The 20,000-nt window shown below is 41.5% G+C and overlaps 3 protein-coding genes across 3 annotated transcripts in view; 1 reads left to right on the top strand and 2 right to left on the bottom strand.

Moving 5' to 3' along the window:
- pkn2a (protein kinase N2a) overlaps positions 1–9,078 on the bottom strand; it is a 26,820-nt gene extending 17,742 nt beyond the window's left edge. Inside the window, exons 1-3 of the mRNA XM_027150547.2 lie at positions 8,764–9,078; positions 4,327–4,600; positions 1,953–2,086 (exon numbers count right to left, since the gene is read on the bottom strand). Coding sequence (XP_027006348.2) covers positions 1,953–2,086; positions 4,327–4,600; positions 8,764–8,784 — 429 coding nt within the window. The 5' untranslated portion in view covers positions 8,785–9,078. The remainder of the gene's footprint in view (positions 1–1,952; positions 2,087–4,326; positions 4,601–8,763) is intronic.
- LOC113645130 (tripartite motif-containing protein 16-like) overlaps positions 1–20,000 on the top strand; it is a 664,889-nt gene that overhangs the window by 531,781 nt on the left and 113,108 nt on the right. The gene's annotated exons all lie outside the window — the stretch shown is intronic.
- Positions 15,224–20,000, bottom strand: part of hs2st1a (heparan sulfate 2-O-sulfotransferase 1a) — a 10,811-nt gene continuing 6,034 nt past the window's right edge. Inside the window, exons 2-7 of the mRNA XM_027150757.2 lie at positions 19,033–19,268; positions 17,519–17,604; positions 16,760–16,898; positions 16,394–16,491; positions 16,042–16,199; positions 15,224–15,836 (exon numbers count right to left, since the gene is read on the bottom strand). Coding sequence (XP_027006558.1) covers positions 15,610–15,836; positions 16,042–16,199; positions 16,394–16,491; positions 16,760–16,898; positions 17,519–17,604; positions 19,033–19,268 — 944 coding nt within the window. The 3' untranslated portion in view covers positions 15,224–15,609. The remainder of the gene's footprint in view (positions 15,837–16,041; positions 16,200–16,393; positions 16,492–16,759; positions 16,899–17,518; positions 17,605–19,032; positions 19,269–20,000) is intronic.

Raw genomic sequence — 20,000 nt, 5'->3', positions numbered from 1 at the left:
TGAAACTCGGTTTGTTGTTGGTGGTGGTGGTGGGGGTGGGGGTGGTGGGGTGCACGGTGGCTTAGTGGTTAGCACGTTCGCCTCACACACCTCCAGGGTCGGGGGTTCGATTCCCACCTCCGCCTTGTGTGTGTGGAGTTTGCATGTTCTCCCCGTGCCTCGGGGGTTTCCTCCGGGTACTCCGGTTTCCTCCCCCGGGTCCAAAGACATGCATGGTAGGTTGATTGGCATCTCTGGAAAATTGTCTGTAGTGTGTGAGTGTGTGTGTGAATGAGAGTGTGTGTGTGTGTGTGTGTGTGTGTGAGTGAATGAGAGTGTGTGTGTGCCCTGTGATGGGTTGGCACTCCGTCCAGGGTGTATCCTGCCTCGATGCCCGATGACGCCTGAGATAGTCACAGGCTCCCCGTGACCCGAGAAGTTCGGATAAGCGGTAGAAGATGAATGAATGAATGAAACTCGGTGTTCCGTGTTTGGAATGATGAACACAGTAAACTTACAGGTTTATTATAGTGTTTGTTTCCCGACGTTCCACATGAACCCTGACTGTGTACATAAGGAATCACACAGAACACTGAGATGAAGGACTGAATCTGATCAGTGAGTCGCTGCAGTAGAAGAATGAAACACTGCAGAACATCAGGCTCCAGACACCAGAAGCTCGCTGTTCTCTCTCTACTTCCACATTTTCCTCTGTCCATCTGTCCATCCGTCTGTTCTTTAGTTTCTTTCCTTCTTTCAGTCTGTTCTGTCTTTCTTTCTTGGGTCCCCGCTGTCTCCTTTCCTTCTTTATTTCTGTTTGTGCTTCATTTTTATTTCATTCATTTCATGTCTTTTTATATCCTTTCATCACTCTCACTCTTTCTGCCGTTCTTTTCATCCTCGCTCTCTCTCTTTCATAAATTCTCCCCTTTCCAATCTTTAGTTCGTTCTCTAATTTATTGTCTTTCCGTTTTTCTTTCTGTCCCACACTTATCTTTATATCCATCTTTTCCTCATCTTTCCTTCCTTCTTTCTTTCTTTCCTTCATTCGATCTTGTCTTTACTTTTATTTCAATCTTTCTTTTGAACTTTTCTTCGTTCCTTCTTTTTTCTGTCTTGTTCCCAGATTTCAACGTTTTCTTCTTTATTTTATTTTGTGAATCTTTCTTTACTTCATTTATTCTCGTGCCTTCTTTCTTTCTGTCTCACTTTAGTTACTTCAGTCTTTCGTTTATTTTGTCTTAATATCATACTCTTTATCTTCTAATTATCCATCCATCCATCCATCCATCCATCCATCCATCTATCCATCATCTAGCCATCCATCAACTATCCATCCATCATCTCTCCATCCATCCATCTATTCATCCATCCATCATCTATCCATCCATCCATCATCTATCCATCCATCCATCCATCCATCATCTATCAATCCATCCATCATCTATCCATCCATCATTCATCAATCCTCTATCCATCCATCCATCCATCCATCATCTATCAATCCATCCATCCTCTATCCATCCATCCATCCATCCATCATTCGTCCATCATCTATCCATCATCCATCCATCCATCCATCCATCCATCCATCCTTCATCCATCCTTCATCCATCATCTATCCATCCATCTATCATCTATCAATCCATCCATCCATCCATCCATCCATCCTCTATCCATCCATCCATCATTCGTCCATCATCTATCCATCATCCATCTATCCATCATTCATCAATCCTCTATCCATCCATCCATCCATCCATCCATCCATCCATTCATCATCTATCCATCCATCCATCTATCATCCATCCATCCATCCTCCATCCATCCATCCATTCATCATCTATCCATCCATCCATCTATCATCCATCCATCCATCCTCCATCCATCCATCCATCCATCCCACAGAGTGACAGTAACCTCACTGTGGTCTTTTTAAGCTTGAACTCATGTCTCTGTGTTTGGGTGGTTACCTTGGACGAGCCGTTAGAATACATCTGGATCATGTTCTCTGCTCCCTGCTTCACCTTCAGCTCGATGTGGATCTGTTTCTTCAGCGCTGCCAGGCGGCTCTCGCTGTTCGGCGTGTCCGGTGTCAGAGGGCATTCTGGGAACATAACCACAAAAACATCTGGGAGTTTATTAAGTCTTCGTTAAGTGTTTATTCATGTGCTGCATTAGGAGAGAAATAAAACACACACACACTGTTAGAGGAACGTAATCAGCTTCAGAGTGATTTTTAACTGTGTTTCATTCCTTAATTAACTCGCTGTGCAGTCGCCGCTGTTTAATGTTTGAGCTGGGCGTTACCATGGCGATGTGTGTTTGTGATTAATCTGGAGTGATTGGATTCAGAATTTTGCCTGAATCTGGACTGACCCTAAATCTGTGAATACACACACACACACACACACACACACACACACACACACACACACACACACACACACACACACACACACACCTGTTAGCAGTCAGTGTGAAGGTAATGTGAGCTGGAAGAGTTCTGCGTTTTGATCCACTGCCTCTGGGCACAACAGGTTGATGAACTCGACAAACCATAAGACAAAAGCATAAAGTATCGTAACGGCAAAGCTGCAGCATTGACAGGTGACTTTACTGCTTCATGTTCAGACTGGAATCGCATGCAACAGAGTACACACACACACACACACACACACACACACACACACACACACACACACACACACACACACACACACAGAAAACCTGTTGGACGTCTTCAGTAGCACCTCCGAGACTCATCACTCACAAAAGCAATTAAAGCAACACAACAACAGTCACAATCACGATCATCCTTCTGCAGCAGAAATAAAAAAAGTAAACGTCAATCACACCAACGACCCAAAGCTCAACCCACGACACCGATGACACCGGAGCTACAGCACAGTCACTGTTACACCCTCAAGTGCTTTATGTTCCTCTCACACCACAGTGACCTGTTGCACAGTTAAAGAGCGACACGTCAAGACATTAGATCCGGATATTGTCCTGAAAGCTCCATGAATGGAGTCGGTTCCTGTTGTGTCTTACGTTACAGCAGCTATAACCTTCATCGCTCCCTCGTCATCCTCTCTCTTTATTCAGTAAATACACACAAGAACTCAAAACTGAGTCGTTTTATCTTACGATCATTTTTTACTCAACTAAAACAGGGAACTCGTCGGAACGTCGTTCTGTTTTTCAGCTTTTCTTCTCTGCGCAAACGCTGTGGCTCGAGTGACGGCGCCTCCTAGAGGACACTCATGTCACTCTGACGTTAAGAGTACGGACGTTTCAAACACACACACAAGGAGATAGCAGCTTGTTACACATTAATCACAACTTTATTACATGCTTTACAATAAGCTAATGACAATAATAATAATAATTATAATAATAATAATAATAATGACGTGACAAATAAGTATGGTGACCCATACTCAGAATTCGTTCTCTGCATTTAACCCATCCAAAGTGCACACACACAGCAGTGAACACACACACACACCGTGAACACACACACCGTGAACACACACACACCGTGAACACACACACACCGTGAACACACACCCGGAGCAGTGGGCAGCCATTATGCTGCGACGCCCGAGGGGAGAAGTTGGGGGGTTCGGTGCCTTGCTCAAGGGCTCCTCAGTCGTGGCCGGCCCGAGACTCGAACCCACAACCTTAGGGTTAGGAGTCAAGACTCTCTAACCATTAGGCCACAACTTAATAATAATAATAATAATAATAATAATAATAATAATAATAAACACATTTATGTTTTGAAGAAACAAGTATGGTGGTTTTAAAGAGTACATCTGGGTGCTGAGAGACACACCATAATAAACCTGCTTTCCTACAACAAGCCACGAGGGTCATTAGGACACATTTTTATTTATTTTAAGTCAAATATAAAAATTTTAAATCATTCTCAGGTTCAACATGAATGATTTTCAGCCCCATCAGTTACATGCACCGGCTTCAGAAATCACTTGTTTACGATTTAATCCTTTAATTTGCAAAGAAGCAAAAAAAAAAAAAAAATTTTTGAAAAGAAAAATAATATGTAGATATAAAATAATAAATCAATGACAACTCTTTTTTTATATTCCTCTTAGTGACTTTTAAAATCTAAACATTGAAACAATTATTTTTTTAATAATTCTACAGCACGACAACCCACAGCAGTTACTTCACATCTTCTCCTTTCGGCGTTATTCATGTAAAACCTCCTTCACACTCAGATTAAAAAGTTATTAAACGTCCTTGTCCTGGATTAAAAGCTTTATTATTCTTTATAGTTTCATTAGCAGCGTGTTGAATGAGGACAGATGAACTAGTTACCTAACAGAAGCTCTTCAGGATCCTTCACCACGATGTGAGCGTTGAGCTCCTGCAGTTCCTGGTGCAGCTCCTCCACCTTCTTGTTGCTCTTCTTCAGCATGGTGTCCACGTAGGCCAGCCTCTTCTTGTCCGTGGTGACGCGCCGCAGGTTCTCCGCTCCCTCCTTGATCTTCAACTCTTTTCGGATCTCACGCTTGATCTGCTCGCGGATCTCGTCCAGTTTCTGCTGCACCATGGTGTCTGACAGGTCCAGGTGATCTGACACCATGTGACCCTGGAGGTAAAGAACGTAAGAGTTTCAGGTGTCTGAAGAATAACTACACACATCATCGTAACTACACATGTGCAGTAATGAGTTAGGAATAAATGATCATCCTCCTCCAACAACAATTTATAAAGTAGATCAGAAAACCTCCATCTTCACCTCGGACTGATACACAGTCCTGACACTGGAGACTCCTTACATATGTGTGACTTCAATAAACATCTCTTCATTTTAATTTGAACAAAGCTTTACAGATCAATCGCTCCACCCGGCTATTAGACGTTTATCTGAGAGTCCTCAGTACTGGTCCCTGTGAAAGAGCTGTTACCATAGAAACAATAAGGCATCAGAAGGTGCACATAAACCCTCCATGAGGTTCTACATCCGCTGATCTCCCGAAACACGTCAACGCTCCTTTAACAAACAGAGAAAATCCCCAGCATCTATTATCACCTCAGGAAAATGAGTCATGGGCTTAGAAGCTTACAGTCACTTCCTAAACACACACACACTCTCACAAATACACTCAAACACACACACACACACACACACACACATTCTCTTTTACACAAACAAAGACCAGGTACACACACACATACATTCTCTCTCGCACACACTCACTAACTCTTTTGCACATATACACTTACAAGCACACACACAAACACACACACACACACTCTCGCTCACTTTCTTTATCTCATGTTCTCTCTCTCACACACACACTCTCTCTATCTCTCTCACTCACACACACACACACACACTCTCACTCACTCTCTTTATCTCATGTTCTCTCTCTCTCTCTCTCTCTCTCTCTCTCTCTCTCTCTCTCTCTCTCTCACACACACACACACAATTACACACACACACACTGACCAGTTATACACTCTCATACTCACTCTCTCTATATCTCGCTCTTTTGCTCTCTCTCTCTCTTACACACTCACACACGCACATGCACACACACATGCACACACACAGACACACCTGGTTTAACAATCTGTAATGAATATAAATGTACAGTGGTGAACAAAAATATTTTTCACCTCTAAAGATATATTCTGTGAAACATTTCTACACTTGAAACCGACTCCAAACGTCAACAAAGATTAAACCCTTGACTCAGATTTACTGTCATTCAGATTTACTAGGAAATCAGCTGGTGTGCTTTTCCCGGGGAACCTGACGCAGCTCTTCTACACACTCAGCTTCTCACTTCAGTATCTGAGGGAAAACCAGAACAGTCTGTATTACAGTTTAATCTGAAAAATGCTCCATATCTGAATATAATTTCACTTTAACTACAATGTCTTTCTGTAACATTTTTTTGGGAGCGTTTTCGAACCGTGTGTTGACTCCAGACCCACCCTGACCCTGACCTTGACCGGGACAAATCGCTTACTGAAGATAAATGATGATGTTTGGACAGCTCTTTTTTTTTCTACTCACACAGTAAACCAGAAGACATCTAATAAACACCAGAGACTCTATAGGGTGTCAAAACATTTGAGAGAGTAAATTTAGATGAATGACACTCCAAGCACTAACCCGACCCTCACTTTAACCTTTCAATCAGAACAGTTTGTCACAGAAATATTGAAATAAAATACTCACAATCTTATAAATCATAAAAACACTGAAACATCAGAATATTTGATTAAATCAGAAGATGTTCTAAAGCACAGCATGAAGACCGAGCCATAATCTGAGCAGTAATTTATCTGTGCTGGAACACTGTAATGAGGTCTGAAACCCTGATGATGGGATATAAAAGCTTCCTATTAGCTCGTGTCCTCTTTGTTTATTCAGATTAGAATCAGATTCGAAAGTTCTGACAGATCGAGTGCTGATGTGACGTCTGCATGAACCGGGTGTTGGATTCATCCAGCCTCATTCATTCATTCATTCATCTTCTACCGCTTATCCGAACTTCTCGGGTCACGGGGAGCCTGTGCCTATCTCAGGCGTCATCGGGCATCGAGGCAGGATACACCCTGGACGTTGTGCCAACCCATCGCAGGGCACACACACACACACTCTCATTCACTCACACACACTCACACACACTACGGACAATTTTCCAGAGATGCCGATCAACCTACCATGCATGTCTTTGGACCAGGGGAGGAAACCGGAGTACCCGGAGGAAACCCCCGAGGCACGGGGAGAACATGCAAACTCCACACACACAAGGTGGAGGTGGGAATCGAACCCCCAACCCTGGAGGTGTGAGACAAACGTGCTAACCACTAAGCTACCGTGCCCCCCCCACAAACTCAAGATCAAGAAATCATAAAAGACGTGACAGAAAAAAGAAGCAAAACAAGCAGCAATACTGATTCAGTGCCGAAATATTCTGTTTATCAGCAAAGACGTTATCTGAGACGTCTTATCTTGAGTTTATCACAGATCGAAGATTATTTGGCATGTACTTAAGGTGCTGTTAGACGTTGTTAAGCTTGAAATCTTACTCTCTTGGGACATAGTTTTAATTATTTTTATTACAAAATAACATCCAACAGCAGAAAACCAGAAAGGAATAGAAACAGTTTAAAAAATCGTTTATTCAGTTTTTTATTGCAAGATATTAAAAAATACTCGACTATGTTCTAGATGCTGTCGCCTCCTTAAATGTCTTGTAAACGTTAAAGGACAATTTATCTTTTACCTGGACATGTGAAATATATTCTAACTTTAAAATAATAAAGGAAAATATTGATACGTAAACAACTAAAAGCTCCATGACACGAAACTTCACAGATAAAGACACACTGAGTGACAAGAAAATACGTTCTTACATTTACTTCACTGTAAAAAAAAAAACATCAGAAGATTAAATCAGACGTCCGGTTCGGTCCGACCTGTTAGTGATATTCACTATGTCATAAAAACACCAACAGGAACAGAAACAGAAACATAAGCATTAACAGGAACGACACGAACACGGTGTAATGTCCACTGCAAAGAAAAAAAAAAACTACAGAGTTTCAGTCAGCTCCATGTTTACTGAAGTCTGAACACAAGCACAAAACCCAAAGAAGCAGCGTAAAGCGAGAACGAGGCAACGCATGAAACTGCACCATGATGTGAAGAATGTCAAGGTGTTGATGAACAGTAGCTCTGACAGATGGAGTAGTGCAGGTTTATATTAATCAAGCAAACTCTGTGATATTTGAGACGCACTGTGTGTGTGTGTGTGTGTGTGTGTGTGTGTGTGTGTGTGTGTGTGTGTGTGTGTGTGATGTCACAACTCAGAAAACTTTATCTTATTAACATGTGTAAACATGAGTCCAGCTTCGGCAGAAGGTCATTAAAAGAAGAATCCTGTGCTGCTCAAAATAAGCATAAAATACTGATGAGCCTGATGAGTTTATTGTGTGTCTTTACGTCTTACTGCACACTTGAATACAGCAGAACTTATAATAATAATAATAATAATAATAATAATAATAATAATAATAATAATAATAAATCATTTAGGTTGCACAACCGGATCATAAGGAGCAGTGATGCAACTGTAAAAGTTTGATAGCTCAAAAAATATCTGCAGCACATCCAGCATTGTGTGTAACAGCGTCTACACCACTGCTGCATGTCAGTAACTAACACGAACACTTAGAGGAACAGGAACAGAAACATTAACACGACTAATACAATACTGCGTTAAAGTCCACTGAAATGAGAACAAAAACAACAACCCAAAAGGCTGGGAGTGTTTAAATCAGCTCCATGTTTACTGGAGTCTGAACACATCCACAACTATTCACAAAGATCAAAGAAAGAAAGAAAGAAAGAAAGAAAGAAAGAAAGAAAGAAAGAAAGAAAGAAAGAAAATAAATAAAACAAATAACGGGTTTAAAGCGGATTTAGTGTTAGGACATGAGCAATAAAGATACAAAACGGACGCATCTGTAACATCTGTAACGCTGAAATCACGGAGCTGTTACTTTTAGCGCGTAACGGAGTGACTAATCTCTCTCTCTCTCTCTCTCTCTCTCTCTCTCTCTCTCTCTCTCACACACACACACACACACACACACACACACACACACACACACACACACACACACACACACACACAGAAGTATTAGGAGTGTAAACTGTCCCTAAAACTTTTAAAACAACTCCATAAGAGCAGCAATATGTTTGTAAACAGAATGCTAAACTTTTCCTACCTGCATGGGATCAGCAGCCATCTTGGTCTCCAACTTCAGCTCCAACTCCAACTCCAAAACTGTGCAGTGTTGGGAAAGGAGGTGAAAAAAAACCACCACCACCACCAACACCACCCTGTTTTCAGGCTTTAATCCCCCGACACTAGCCTATATTATATAACAAAACCACGCCGAGTCCCGGATATAAACAGTGTCCCATTGCGTAAGCGTTAGAAGCCCACAGTAAGAGGGTTCTCCAGGGGAACAGTGTGTAGAACCCGCACTCCAACTGCTGAGGAGAAGCTGTTGTCCTGTACGTGTGAACAGACAGGGTTGCCAGATTAGACCTTCTTTTCTCAGGACGGTTGCCAGATTTAATACCCTTTCTAAAACCAGGCTGTATTTAACTAACATTTACAACAACAGCAACAACTATTATTATTATTATTATTATTATTATTATTATTATTATTATTATTATTGTTGTTGTTGTTATTGTTATTGTTATTGTTATTATTATTATTATTATTATTATTATTATTATTATTATTATTATTATTAATTTCTTTATATTTATTTATTTATTTTTATTTATTTTTAAATGTCATATTTAAGTCTGTTGCATAAATGTCATAAAATGTAGTTTTCAATTTGTTTTATTCCCTGTGAATAGAATAGACTCATAACAAGATTCATATAGAAAAAATGCATCAATTATATATTAAAATGTGATTTTTTTTTACTACTGCACTGCTGTTTACATTAAGCAAATTAACTGTAAGTTACTTGTAAGTAAAGCTTCAGCAACATAAGAGAATGAAGAAGGGGAAAAACGTTTTTTACATGATGCAAAACATCAAATGTTTTATAACAAAATAATCAACAAGTAACTCAAGTAAGTTATATTGAACCAACATGAGAACACACTCAATGAGAAACTATTCAGTTGTGTGTATTTAATTAAATTTTTTGCTAGTTTGATTATGTAAAAAAAAAAACCCGCACACATTGTTTATACTAATTGTTTAGAAATGCAGGACATAAAACAAAGCATTAAGAATACATTCACTCATTGCTAATACAACTAAAATATTCCCAAAATATTTCAGAATATTATTTTCCTAAGTAAAAATGTTGGAATTTTCACACATCTACTATCTACTGCAACCATCTTCTGCAGGTAAAGATTTAGGTCGAATTGAGCATGTATTCAGTGACAGATTTCTCTAACGAGATAGTTAAACAGTCAGCACAATGTGTATACATGGATTAACAAAAGCCCGGTTCACAGGGAGCTCATCTTAAAGTGTGTACAGTAGATTACTGAGGATGTATGGAGTCTGTATGCAAGCATCAGTATGTTATCTCTTAGATAGTTCACCTATGTGTAAAAATGTATCTGTACAATACTCTGTCTCCCATGTACACTTGCAAATTTGCATCCTGATATTTTGCACATTCCTTTGTACTCTTCTACCTCCTAATGCCATTTGCACTGTTTACAGGTCTACAGAAATATATATGCTATCAATATACCTCAAACTGATAATGTACCTTCAGTGTTATACTTGTTCATTTGCATCTTATGTGCATACAATTTAATTAGAATAAAAGAAGATGAATGGAAAATGACCTTCCATACCACCAGGGGGCACTATGAATATGCCTTATGGCAATGCCTCAGCAGTGTTCCAAGCATTTATAAATGAGATTTTCATTTAAGGACCTTCTTGACCACTATATCATTGCATACATTGAAGATATTCTTATTTACTCCTCGAACTGGAAGGATCATATTCGACATGTAGGCACAGTGCTTTCCCATCTGCTTCAGCACCAGCTGTATGTGAAAGCGGAAAAACGTGAATTTCAGCAAAAAAGCATTAATTCCTTGGGTTACATTATCTTGCAAAGGGTAGTGGAAATGGATTCCAGCAAGGTCCATTCAGTAACGGATTGGCCATTACCCACGACTGTCAAGAAGTCGCAGCGATTTCTGTGTTTCGTCAACTTCTACTGCCGGTTCATCCAAAACTACAGTGCCGTGGCCTATCCACTTACAGATCTCCTCCGAGGTAATCCCAAGAGTCTATACTGGACAAGGACTGTAGAAGCAGCCTTTTGCAAATTTAAACAGAGTTTCACCACATCCCTAATGCTCAAAAACCCAGATCCCGATATTCATTTTATTGTGGAAGTAGATGCCTCCAACTGTGGGATTGGATCTGTACAATCACAATGTCATGGCAATCCAGGAAAGGTCTACACCTTCTGTGATTTGTTCCAGAAAACTGATGACGGCCGAGGCCAATTATGATATAGGTAACCGGGAGCTTTTATCCATAAATGAAGCCCTCTGGGACTGGCTCATGACACTGGCTCAGGGGAGCCAAACAACCATTCCAGGTCATCGCAGATCACAAAAATAAAACACTTAAAGAGTGCCAAGAGACTCAACCCCCACCAAACTAGATGGGAATGATTCTTCATCTATTTCCACTTCACTGTAACTTATCGCCCTGGAACAGAAATGGCAAAGCAGACACCCTCATTCAACAACCCAGGAACCCCAAGTCTATACTACCTCCATTCATTCCCTTGCCCCTAGTCCAATAGGGCATTATGGGCAAAATATAACAAGCACATAGCACAGAACTACCACCCTGTGATTGACTCGCTCCAAATTGAACGTTTGAACAAACATGAGTCACCGTGTTATTCACTGGGTTCATACTTCTCGTTTATCCAGCCAACGGCCACCCAGGAATCCGGAGAACTATCCTCTCACTCCTTTCACTCCTCCAAAATGCCTCTCTGTTCCAGGACATGGAGTACTTTGTGAAGACCTGCCATGCATGTGCACAATCCAAACCCAGTCATCGCCTCCCTGAGAATATCGCATCCGACAGAGGAACCCAGTTCACCTCACAAGTCTAAAAGGCCTTCTGTCACCTACTGGATATTAATGTTGACCTTACTTCCAGTTATCACCCCCAAGCAAATGGCCAGACTGAGTGGGTGAACCAGGAAATTTGACGATACCCCCAAACGTACTGCAGCCAGAATCAGCATCAATTAAGTGAGTTTCTATATTTTGCCCATAATGTCCTCACACACTGGATTCTGGAGCCAACTCTTATTGAAGAATTTCATTGATTGCACACAGACCAACCAGCACCTCGAGCCCGGGGTCAACTTTGCCATAGAACACCCAGAGGTGTTCCTAGAGAGGGGGGTTCTGTAACATCAGTGCCCTCTGACAACCACCAGAGGGAGCCCTCTCCTGAATATTAGACCACTTTCGGTCTACATGTACATTTACACAGCGTGCACGCCAAACTACCTTGCACGGTATTGTTTCTTTATGTTATATACCAAGCCATTTGATTCTCTGCTTGTTTCTGTTGTTTATGACCTGTGTTCCCTATGTTATTGGATTTGCTTGGCTGTATTTTGGATATCATGGTTTTGACCTTTCACCTTGTTTTTGAATGACTGTTACAGTGGGACGGGGGCACGGTGGCTTAGTGGTTAGCACGTTCGCCTCACACCTCCAGGGTTGGGGGTTCGATTCCCACCTCAGCCTTGTGTGTGTGGAGTTTGCATGTTCTCCCCGTGCCTCGGGGGTTTCCTCTGGGTACTCCGGTTTCCTCCCCCAGTCCAAAGACATGCATGGGAGGTTGATTGGCATCTCTGGAAAATTGTCCGTAGTGTGTATGTGTGAGTGAATGAGAGTGTGTGTGTGTGTGCCCTGTGATGGGTTGGCACTCCGTCCAGGGTGTATCCTGCCTCGATGCCCGATGACACCTGAGGTAGGCACAGGCTCCCCGTGACCCGAGAAGTTCGGATAAGCGGTAGAAAATGAATGAATGAATGTTACAGTGGGCCGACTTGAGTGATCATCGTGGCCGTGACCATCGTTCGTCCCAATTTGGTACAACAAATACTGCCACATTTAATGCTACATATAGATTTTTACCCCACAGAATTCAGTCAGATAAAATGCTGAGTAAATGTTCACTACTCAGTTTTGTGTGCTGTGTCTTTACTTCAAGAAAATACTTTCAGACATCCTAACAGTACATACTAGATGTATTTAAAACATTTCTGTAGCACATTGTGCAAGGACACACACACACACACACACACTTGCAATTTAATCTTTCACACACACTGAAAAAAGCCAATATATAAAACAGGGGGGTAAAAATTCCCCATCCAGCATGATATAAAGTACAGTGGAGGAAAAAAACATCAGTGACTGATATCAGAGTCTGAATTGGAAAGAAAATGACCTGAAATACTGATAACCTTTTTTTTTTAGGATTGTATAAAAGTGTGATATCTTAAAATTAAAGAAGTGTACACAAAGTTCAACTTCATCCTAACTGTAATCGATCGGCCGAAACATTCAGAGGCTGCATTTATGTGTTTACATGTGGCGTAATAAACCGAGAATAATCAGACACGGAATTAATGAGAAAAAACGTCCGTTAAGCTCCTTGATCAGATTGTAGTAGAGCAAACCGTTCAAAAGAAGAACAATAGCTGTGTAAACATTAGCGTCTGCAGGTTATCACCATCAGAATCGGCACCTTCGTGTTCATGTTGCACTTATGTTTATTAAAATAAAAATAAATCGGTTCGTGTTCAATGTTAAGAGGTTTAAATTGACCGAGACTGTAGGTGTGTGATCCAGCAGGAAAAAAAAGCCCAGTAAGTTTTTAATATTCAGCAGGAATTCAGCGAGGACGTTTCAGGAGCTCAATAAAAGTGTCTTAACTGTAAAAGCTGAATTCTGGGAGAATATAAAAATGTCGTACAACTTTTCTCAAAGCAGGTATAGGGATCAGATTTTAAGTAACGAGTGAAATTCTACTTTAGAAATTCATTAGAAATTGACCATTGTTAAAAAAAAAATCTGTACTGGTGATAATCTTTGCATGTAAACACAGAAACTCAGCCAGTGTTTTGTCTTTTTCTTCATGTTTTTTAAAAAATTTATTTATTTATTATAGATTTTTAATTTGCCCACAGATTTGATCAAAATCTAACTGCTTTTGAATATATGACCTGTTATGTAGGCGGTCATATCATAAACCAGGAATTAGCGCCGTTTTATATCGCCCCGCCCTCCACAGTACAAAAAGGTAGAACTAAAGAACTTTAGTGTAGATAAAAATTAAGATTAAATGTGTAAATAAATCTGATATTTGTACAAAAAAAGTCTGCATAGACCATTTGATTATGAAGCATATTATGAACTTCACAATTATGTAAAGACCAGGATGTGAATTAATGAGAAAAAAAAAGTGCTACAATATGAACATCGTAGTGAAATCGAAAATGTTAGAACATGCTTTCTCTAAATAAAATATTGATAAGAATTCAGTATCCAGTGGTACAGAGTAAGTACAGAATTATAGACCAGTGTTCTTCAGCTTTAGTCCTTAAGAACAAGAACATAGAGGAAAAGATCTAAATGGTGCGAAAGGGTTCATCAACTAACAAAACTACAGGATCGTGTAGAAAAATCCAACTGCGTCTTTTACAGCGTTGTAGCATCTGGGTGATGACGTGAACAGGTATTCTGTGACCTTAAAACTTTTAAAAATAGGTGCAAGGACAGCAAGCTATATTATATTATATTATCCAACCCTGAGTTCACCGCTGGAGGCGTTACAGTACATCAACGTGACGATATACCGCGATAAAAAAAAACGGTTAACATTATTATTATTATACAATTAAAGATAATGATTTCCGCACTGATCGAAATGTCATGGAACTGATCAACTAAACAGCATTTAATATGAAGAAGAAAAAAAAAGAGAGAGTCAGAAAAACATGCAGCGATGCCTCAGATGGCGGATCGGATGAATATCACTGTGACGATAATGTGCGATAATATAAAGGAGCGTTGTGTAATGTTTAGGAGGTGAAACTCCCCCTGTACCGATGACATCATATTTAAAGAGATAAGGATTAAAAATTCACAACAATGCCATGCTAATGCATTCGTCTGTGACATTAGCCCCGCCCCCTAACGGGAACATAGACGCCCTTTGTTGAAGGACGGACGTACAGAGAGAGCGGTCAGGTTACATCACAGTGCTGCCAAGTCCTGCGTTCCGATTGGTCAGCAGGTGTTGATTAACTCTCTATAACAGCAGCTCTGATTGTAGCACATGGTTATATCAATGTGCTCAATCTATACAAATATATGACAGTGTTTCCATAGCAACAGCTCCACAAGAAGTTGTACAGTGGATGCAATCGTCGATACGGTGAAGTTTAACGTAACGTAAAGGAGTCTCCAGTGAGAGAGACAACTTCAGGACAGAGGAGTTTATACTTCATCTCTGGAGCGTAATGCAAAGAGAGAGAAGAGAGAGAATAAAGAAAGGCTGGTGAGGAAACGAGTGTTAATAGCTGCTTTAACAAATTGGATAAATGAACATTAGAAGTAATGATAAATGGATAAAAAAAATGACATCGTTCTTTAATAAAAAATAAACAATACAAATCTCCACTAAACACCACAACCTTCTCCTTTAAATAGTTTTACCCAAAATTCTACCTAGTCAATAAAAGTGACTGTAGAGAAGTTACATGTTCTCCTGTGGTTAGTGTTCAGGAGTCTGACAAGTTCAGCTGCTTCTGTAGAGCCTTGAGCTCATCTCTGTGCTTCAGGTGTAAAAGTATCAGCTGAACGAACATAAAGACAAAAAAAAAGGTAGAATCTGGAAGCTGTTCGGCTGTAAAAGGTTCGGCCGCAGCAGCAGACGGACAGATCTTGGAGGCGGACCGTCCTGCTCCAGTGAACATGACGACAGTAAATGCACTACAGCCGTGCTTTCACACCTCTCATGTGGCCTTGGGGTAGATTTTCTCATAGAAGTAGTTCTGGGGCAGAAGGTACAGCTCTCCGTCCTTCTCCCGCACGGCGTGAGCTCGGACGAACTGGAACTGCTCCAGAGCGAACTCGTAAAACTCGTTCTCCAGCTTCCAGATGGCCGACTGCTGAAGCCGAGCGATGGACTCCTTAGTGGGCGGCTTCTTCTCACTGGTTTTCCTCAGGTGGGATTTTTTACCTTCAGATTAAAAGATCATGTGAACAGATACATTTCATTCGACAGCATGCATTCACACTCATGCACACGCAAACTCCCTCGCTCACGCTCGCACACTTACTCACACTTAAAATTTGAACAATAATCTTTTTTTCCTAAATGAAGTTGTTTATCTGTACAGAGGAGTAGAACGTCTCACTGAGAGGGACACCAAACCAGAGCGTACCTGTCCTGTAGAGCTCAGTGGCTCCTCTGAAGAATCGAGGCAGTGCCGCCTCCAGCATCATCACAAAGTCCTCCAGCTCCTCGGTCACGCCCACCAGCAGGTACTCATTGATGAGGTTATACTTGGCCTGCTCCAGGGCCCAGTGGCTGCCGATGTTCCTGCACAAAACCACCAGACCACCAGGTGAGATATGAAACCTACACAATGTCCCCTTTACCTGTTAGAGCACGAGCTCCTTGATCACTCCAGGGGCAAAGACACACACACGGGTCAGATACACACTTCGCTGTTTCACTTACAAGTGATAGATTTCAGTAGACCACACAAACATACACAAACATGTCGGACTGACCAGCACTCCGAGTAATGACCGCAGAAGAAGGGGATCTGGAGCCACAGTTTTTCTGGAGCGCAGTCTGAACCTCCTGCAGCAACACACTCATCAAATGTCTAGAAAATAACAGACACAGACACAGGAAAGAGCTGACAAGCAAAGTACATACACTTCTCCTGGTAGTTGTTTGTATTTTAATTTAAAACAAATAAACTAAAATTTAAATTCAATTTACACAACAGCGACACCCAGTGTTCAAAACAGGTACTGGGGTTTCAAACTTTGTGGAAATTTTAAATACTTATTCAAAATACTAATAAATTAATAAATAAAAACAGCAGTTAGTTAAATAACATTAGGACTAAACTCCAGGTTCAGTCTGACCTTCTTGTCCCCCTGTTTCCTGCGTTTCAGCCCCGGTCTGTAATCGTCTCCAAAACGCAAGAAGTAGTAATAAGACACCAGGCGCTCGATGGGGTCACGCACAACGTTGATGTAGATGGGTTTTTTCATCACACCAAATCTGACAGAGGAGAGAGGAATTTCACCACAGCAACATTTGCTACTTCTAAATTTCCATATTTTAGTTTCATTTCAAATAAATAAATGTACAGCGCAGCGAACTGGATCCTGATTTCAGTTTTCTATTCAAACTTCAAATCCACCTTGTGCTTATTTTTTTCTTTATTTCAGTGTGTCGTGATTTTCCCTGACAGAGAAATGTGTTCCTGCCTAAAACAAACAGTCAGGTTTGAATAAAATAAAATAAAATAAAGTTGGAGGACACGGTGGCTTAGTGGTTAGCATGTTCACCTCACACCTCCAGGGTTGGGGGTTCGATTCCCGCCTCCGCCTTGTGTGTGTGGAGTTTGCATGTTCTCCCTGTACCTCGGGGGTTACCTCCGGGTACTCCGGTTTCCTCCCCCGGTCCAAAGACATGGATGGTAGGTTGAAAATTTGTGTGTGAGTGAATGAGAGTGTGTGTGTGCCCTGTGATGGGTTGGCACTCCGTCCAGGGTGTATCCTGCCTCGATGCCCGATGACGCCTGAGACAAACACAGGCTCCCCGTGACCCGAGAAGTTCGGATAAGCGGTAGGGAATGAATGAAAATAAAGCTGCAGGTAAACACACGCAGTGCTCACTTGGAGAAGTCGAGGAATGAAACATGGCCGTGGTACAGAGCAGGCTTCATCTCCTTCCACATCGTCACGTTCTTCACAAAGCGCACCTGCAGACACAAAACACAACCAGTGTGTTCACAGTGTGTGTGTGTGTGTGTGTGTATACTGATTTATAACATAAATGTCTTAGTATAACGTACAGTATCTGACAGAAGTGAGTACACCCCTAAGTGAAAATGTCCAAATTAGGCCCAATGAACCATTTTCTCTCCCCGGTGTCATGTGACTCATTAGTGTTAACAGATCTCAGGTGTGAATGAAGAGCAGGTGTTAAATTTGGTGTTATTGCTCTCACTCTTTGGGCCTCTTTACACCTGGGCACTTCGTGTGTTGTCTCTGATCCGATAGCTATCTGATTTGTTAAAACTGTACCATTTACATCAGGCCACATAAACGCGTTTCAGCAAATCGGGATATCGATCCCATCTTCCTACTCCCGCCCAAAATGCTAATATATTTTACCTCATTTCCAGGGTAATTGAAATTGAACACGCTTTGGTGTACGTGGTTTTCAGAACGCGATCAAATAGAAGACGAAAAAACTTGTTACGACGGTTATGCTACAAAAAAAACAGCATTTACTGTTTGCTGCATTTTCGCTGGCGGCAGCAGCGCGTTTTAAGACCCACCGAGACGCCTGGGTGAAAGATCACCTGCGAGTGACGTACTTCCGTGTGAGAGGAGTATAGCGCTGACGTATGTGGCTTGAACAACCACATACATTTTACACCTGTCCAGTTTCTTCTGAAACGCGTCCCAGACCACCTCCTGAAGGGGTTTGAAATATCGGATTTATATCTGTCTTATATCTGAAAACATTTCGGAGGGCATTTAGACCTGGTGTTTTTACCATCGGATAGCTATCTGATCACAGAAAACGCATGAAGTCACCAGGTGTAAAAAGCCCCATACATACTGGTCACTGGAGGTTCGACATGGCACCTCATGGCAAAGAACTCTCTAAATAAGAATCTAAAAAAAAAAAAAAAGAATTGTCGCTCTACATAAAGATGGCGTAGGGTATAAGAAGGTCTGAGTTGCACCACAGAGGACAAGACCATACAGCGGTTTAACAGGACAGGTTCCACTCAGCTATGGTCCACCAAAGAAGTTGAGTTGTACTCACTTCTATGAGATACTGTTACGTGTTAATAATGTTAAGAAAATCAGCACATTAATAATCGTTAGGTACCAGAGAGCTACGATCAAACAAACAAAGGAAAAACAAACAGTGTGGAAGACATATATAGACATATATAGAAGCAGATAAACAGATAGAGACATACCGACTAATACAGTTAGATATAAAGGCAGAAAAACAATTAAAGAGGAAGAGACAGATAGACAGATATGTCTGTTCTTGATCCTCGATATATACAGAAGCAGGCAGACAGACAGAGAGAAAGATAGAGAGACATAAGTGGATGGACAGGTGAGAAGATGCGTGTGTGATCTGTGTGTGAGACCGGTCACACCTGGTCCTGCAGGGACATGACGGGGTTGTTCTTGCTGGTGTTGATGTGCAGGACGTGGTAGTGGTTCCTGCTGCACAGGTCGTAAGCAAGGTTGGTGAAGGAAGTGCTGGCTGTTTTGGGAACTCGGTTGTAGATGACCACCATGCCGTTCTCTGTGTCCTCACGAGATTCCCTCAGTCCCTCCTGAGTGCGTCGTTCCTCGATGTCGCGCACTTCCAGCCTGGCGATGGCGCGCTCTGAGATAGATTACGTCACATGGAGAAGTTCTACAGTTAGACGACTTCACCACATCTACTGAACGATGACGACTGAGTGATTAATGACGGTCATCAAGGCCTGTGTATGTACTGCGTCACTACACACACTATTTATATTATAAACACTTGGAGTAAGTGGACATGACCACAAGTGGAGGCAGATGAGAATAAAATCCCACAGATACTCTGGTAGTAATTATACTACACACCTGCGTGGGTAAAACTAATCCCGCCTGAATAGGGCTTTATTGTGGCCCTGGAGCAATGAGGCTAATGTAGCGAAGACAAAATGGCAGCCTGTCTCACCAAAAACACTACGTTAAGCACAGTGTACACTGAATATAACTCCCTAACCCGTTACCACGGTTTCCACGGATCACACATCACCCAACATCACGAAACACTGTGATGAATCCGAGCTGACCCTCTGGTTTAATGCACCTGATACTCGTGGGATCTGGGAGCGAGGATTCAGGTAATAAGGCATTAGAGACGGGCGGAAACAGACGGGCAGCTGCTACTGCTGAGTAACGAAGAGGTCACGGCTAATCATAGTGCCTCACTTTCTGCTGTGTGTGGGCACCAGGTGAAAGGGACAAAATGGTGCACTGAAACCTGTCAATCAATTCAGACAGGGATCACATGGATAATTTGGCTCAGGAGATTCTAGATCTGAGACTTGAAGGTGGGCTGAGATTCAATCAGCAATAC

Source organism: Tachysurus fulvidraco, chromosome 11 (assembly GCF_022655615.1).
Source record: "Tachysurus fulvidraco isolate hzauxx_2018 chromosome 11, HZAU_PFXX_2.0, whole genome shotgun sequence".
In the NCBI taxonomy this organism is placed as follows: Eukaryota; Metazoa; Chordata; class Actinopteri; order Siluriformes; family Bagridae; genus Tachysurus; species Tachysurus fulvidraco.
Note: the sequence above shows the minus strand (reverse complement) of the source record. Positions and strands in the feature narration are given on the sequence as shown.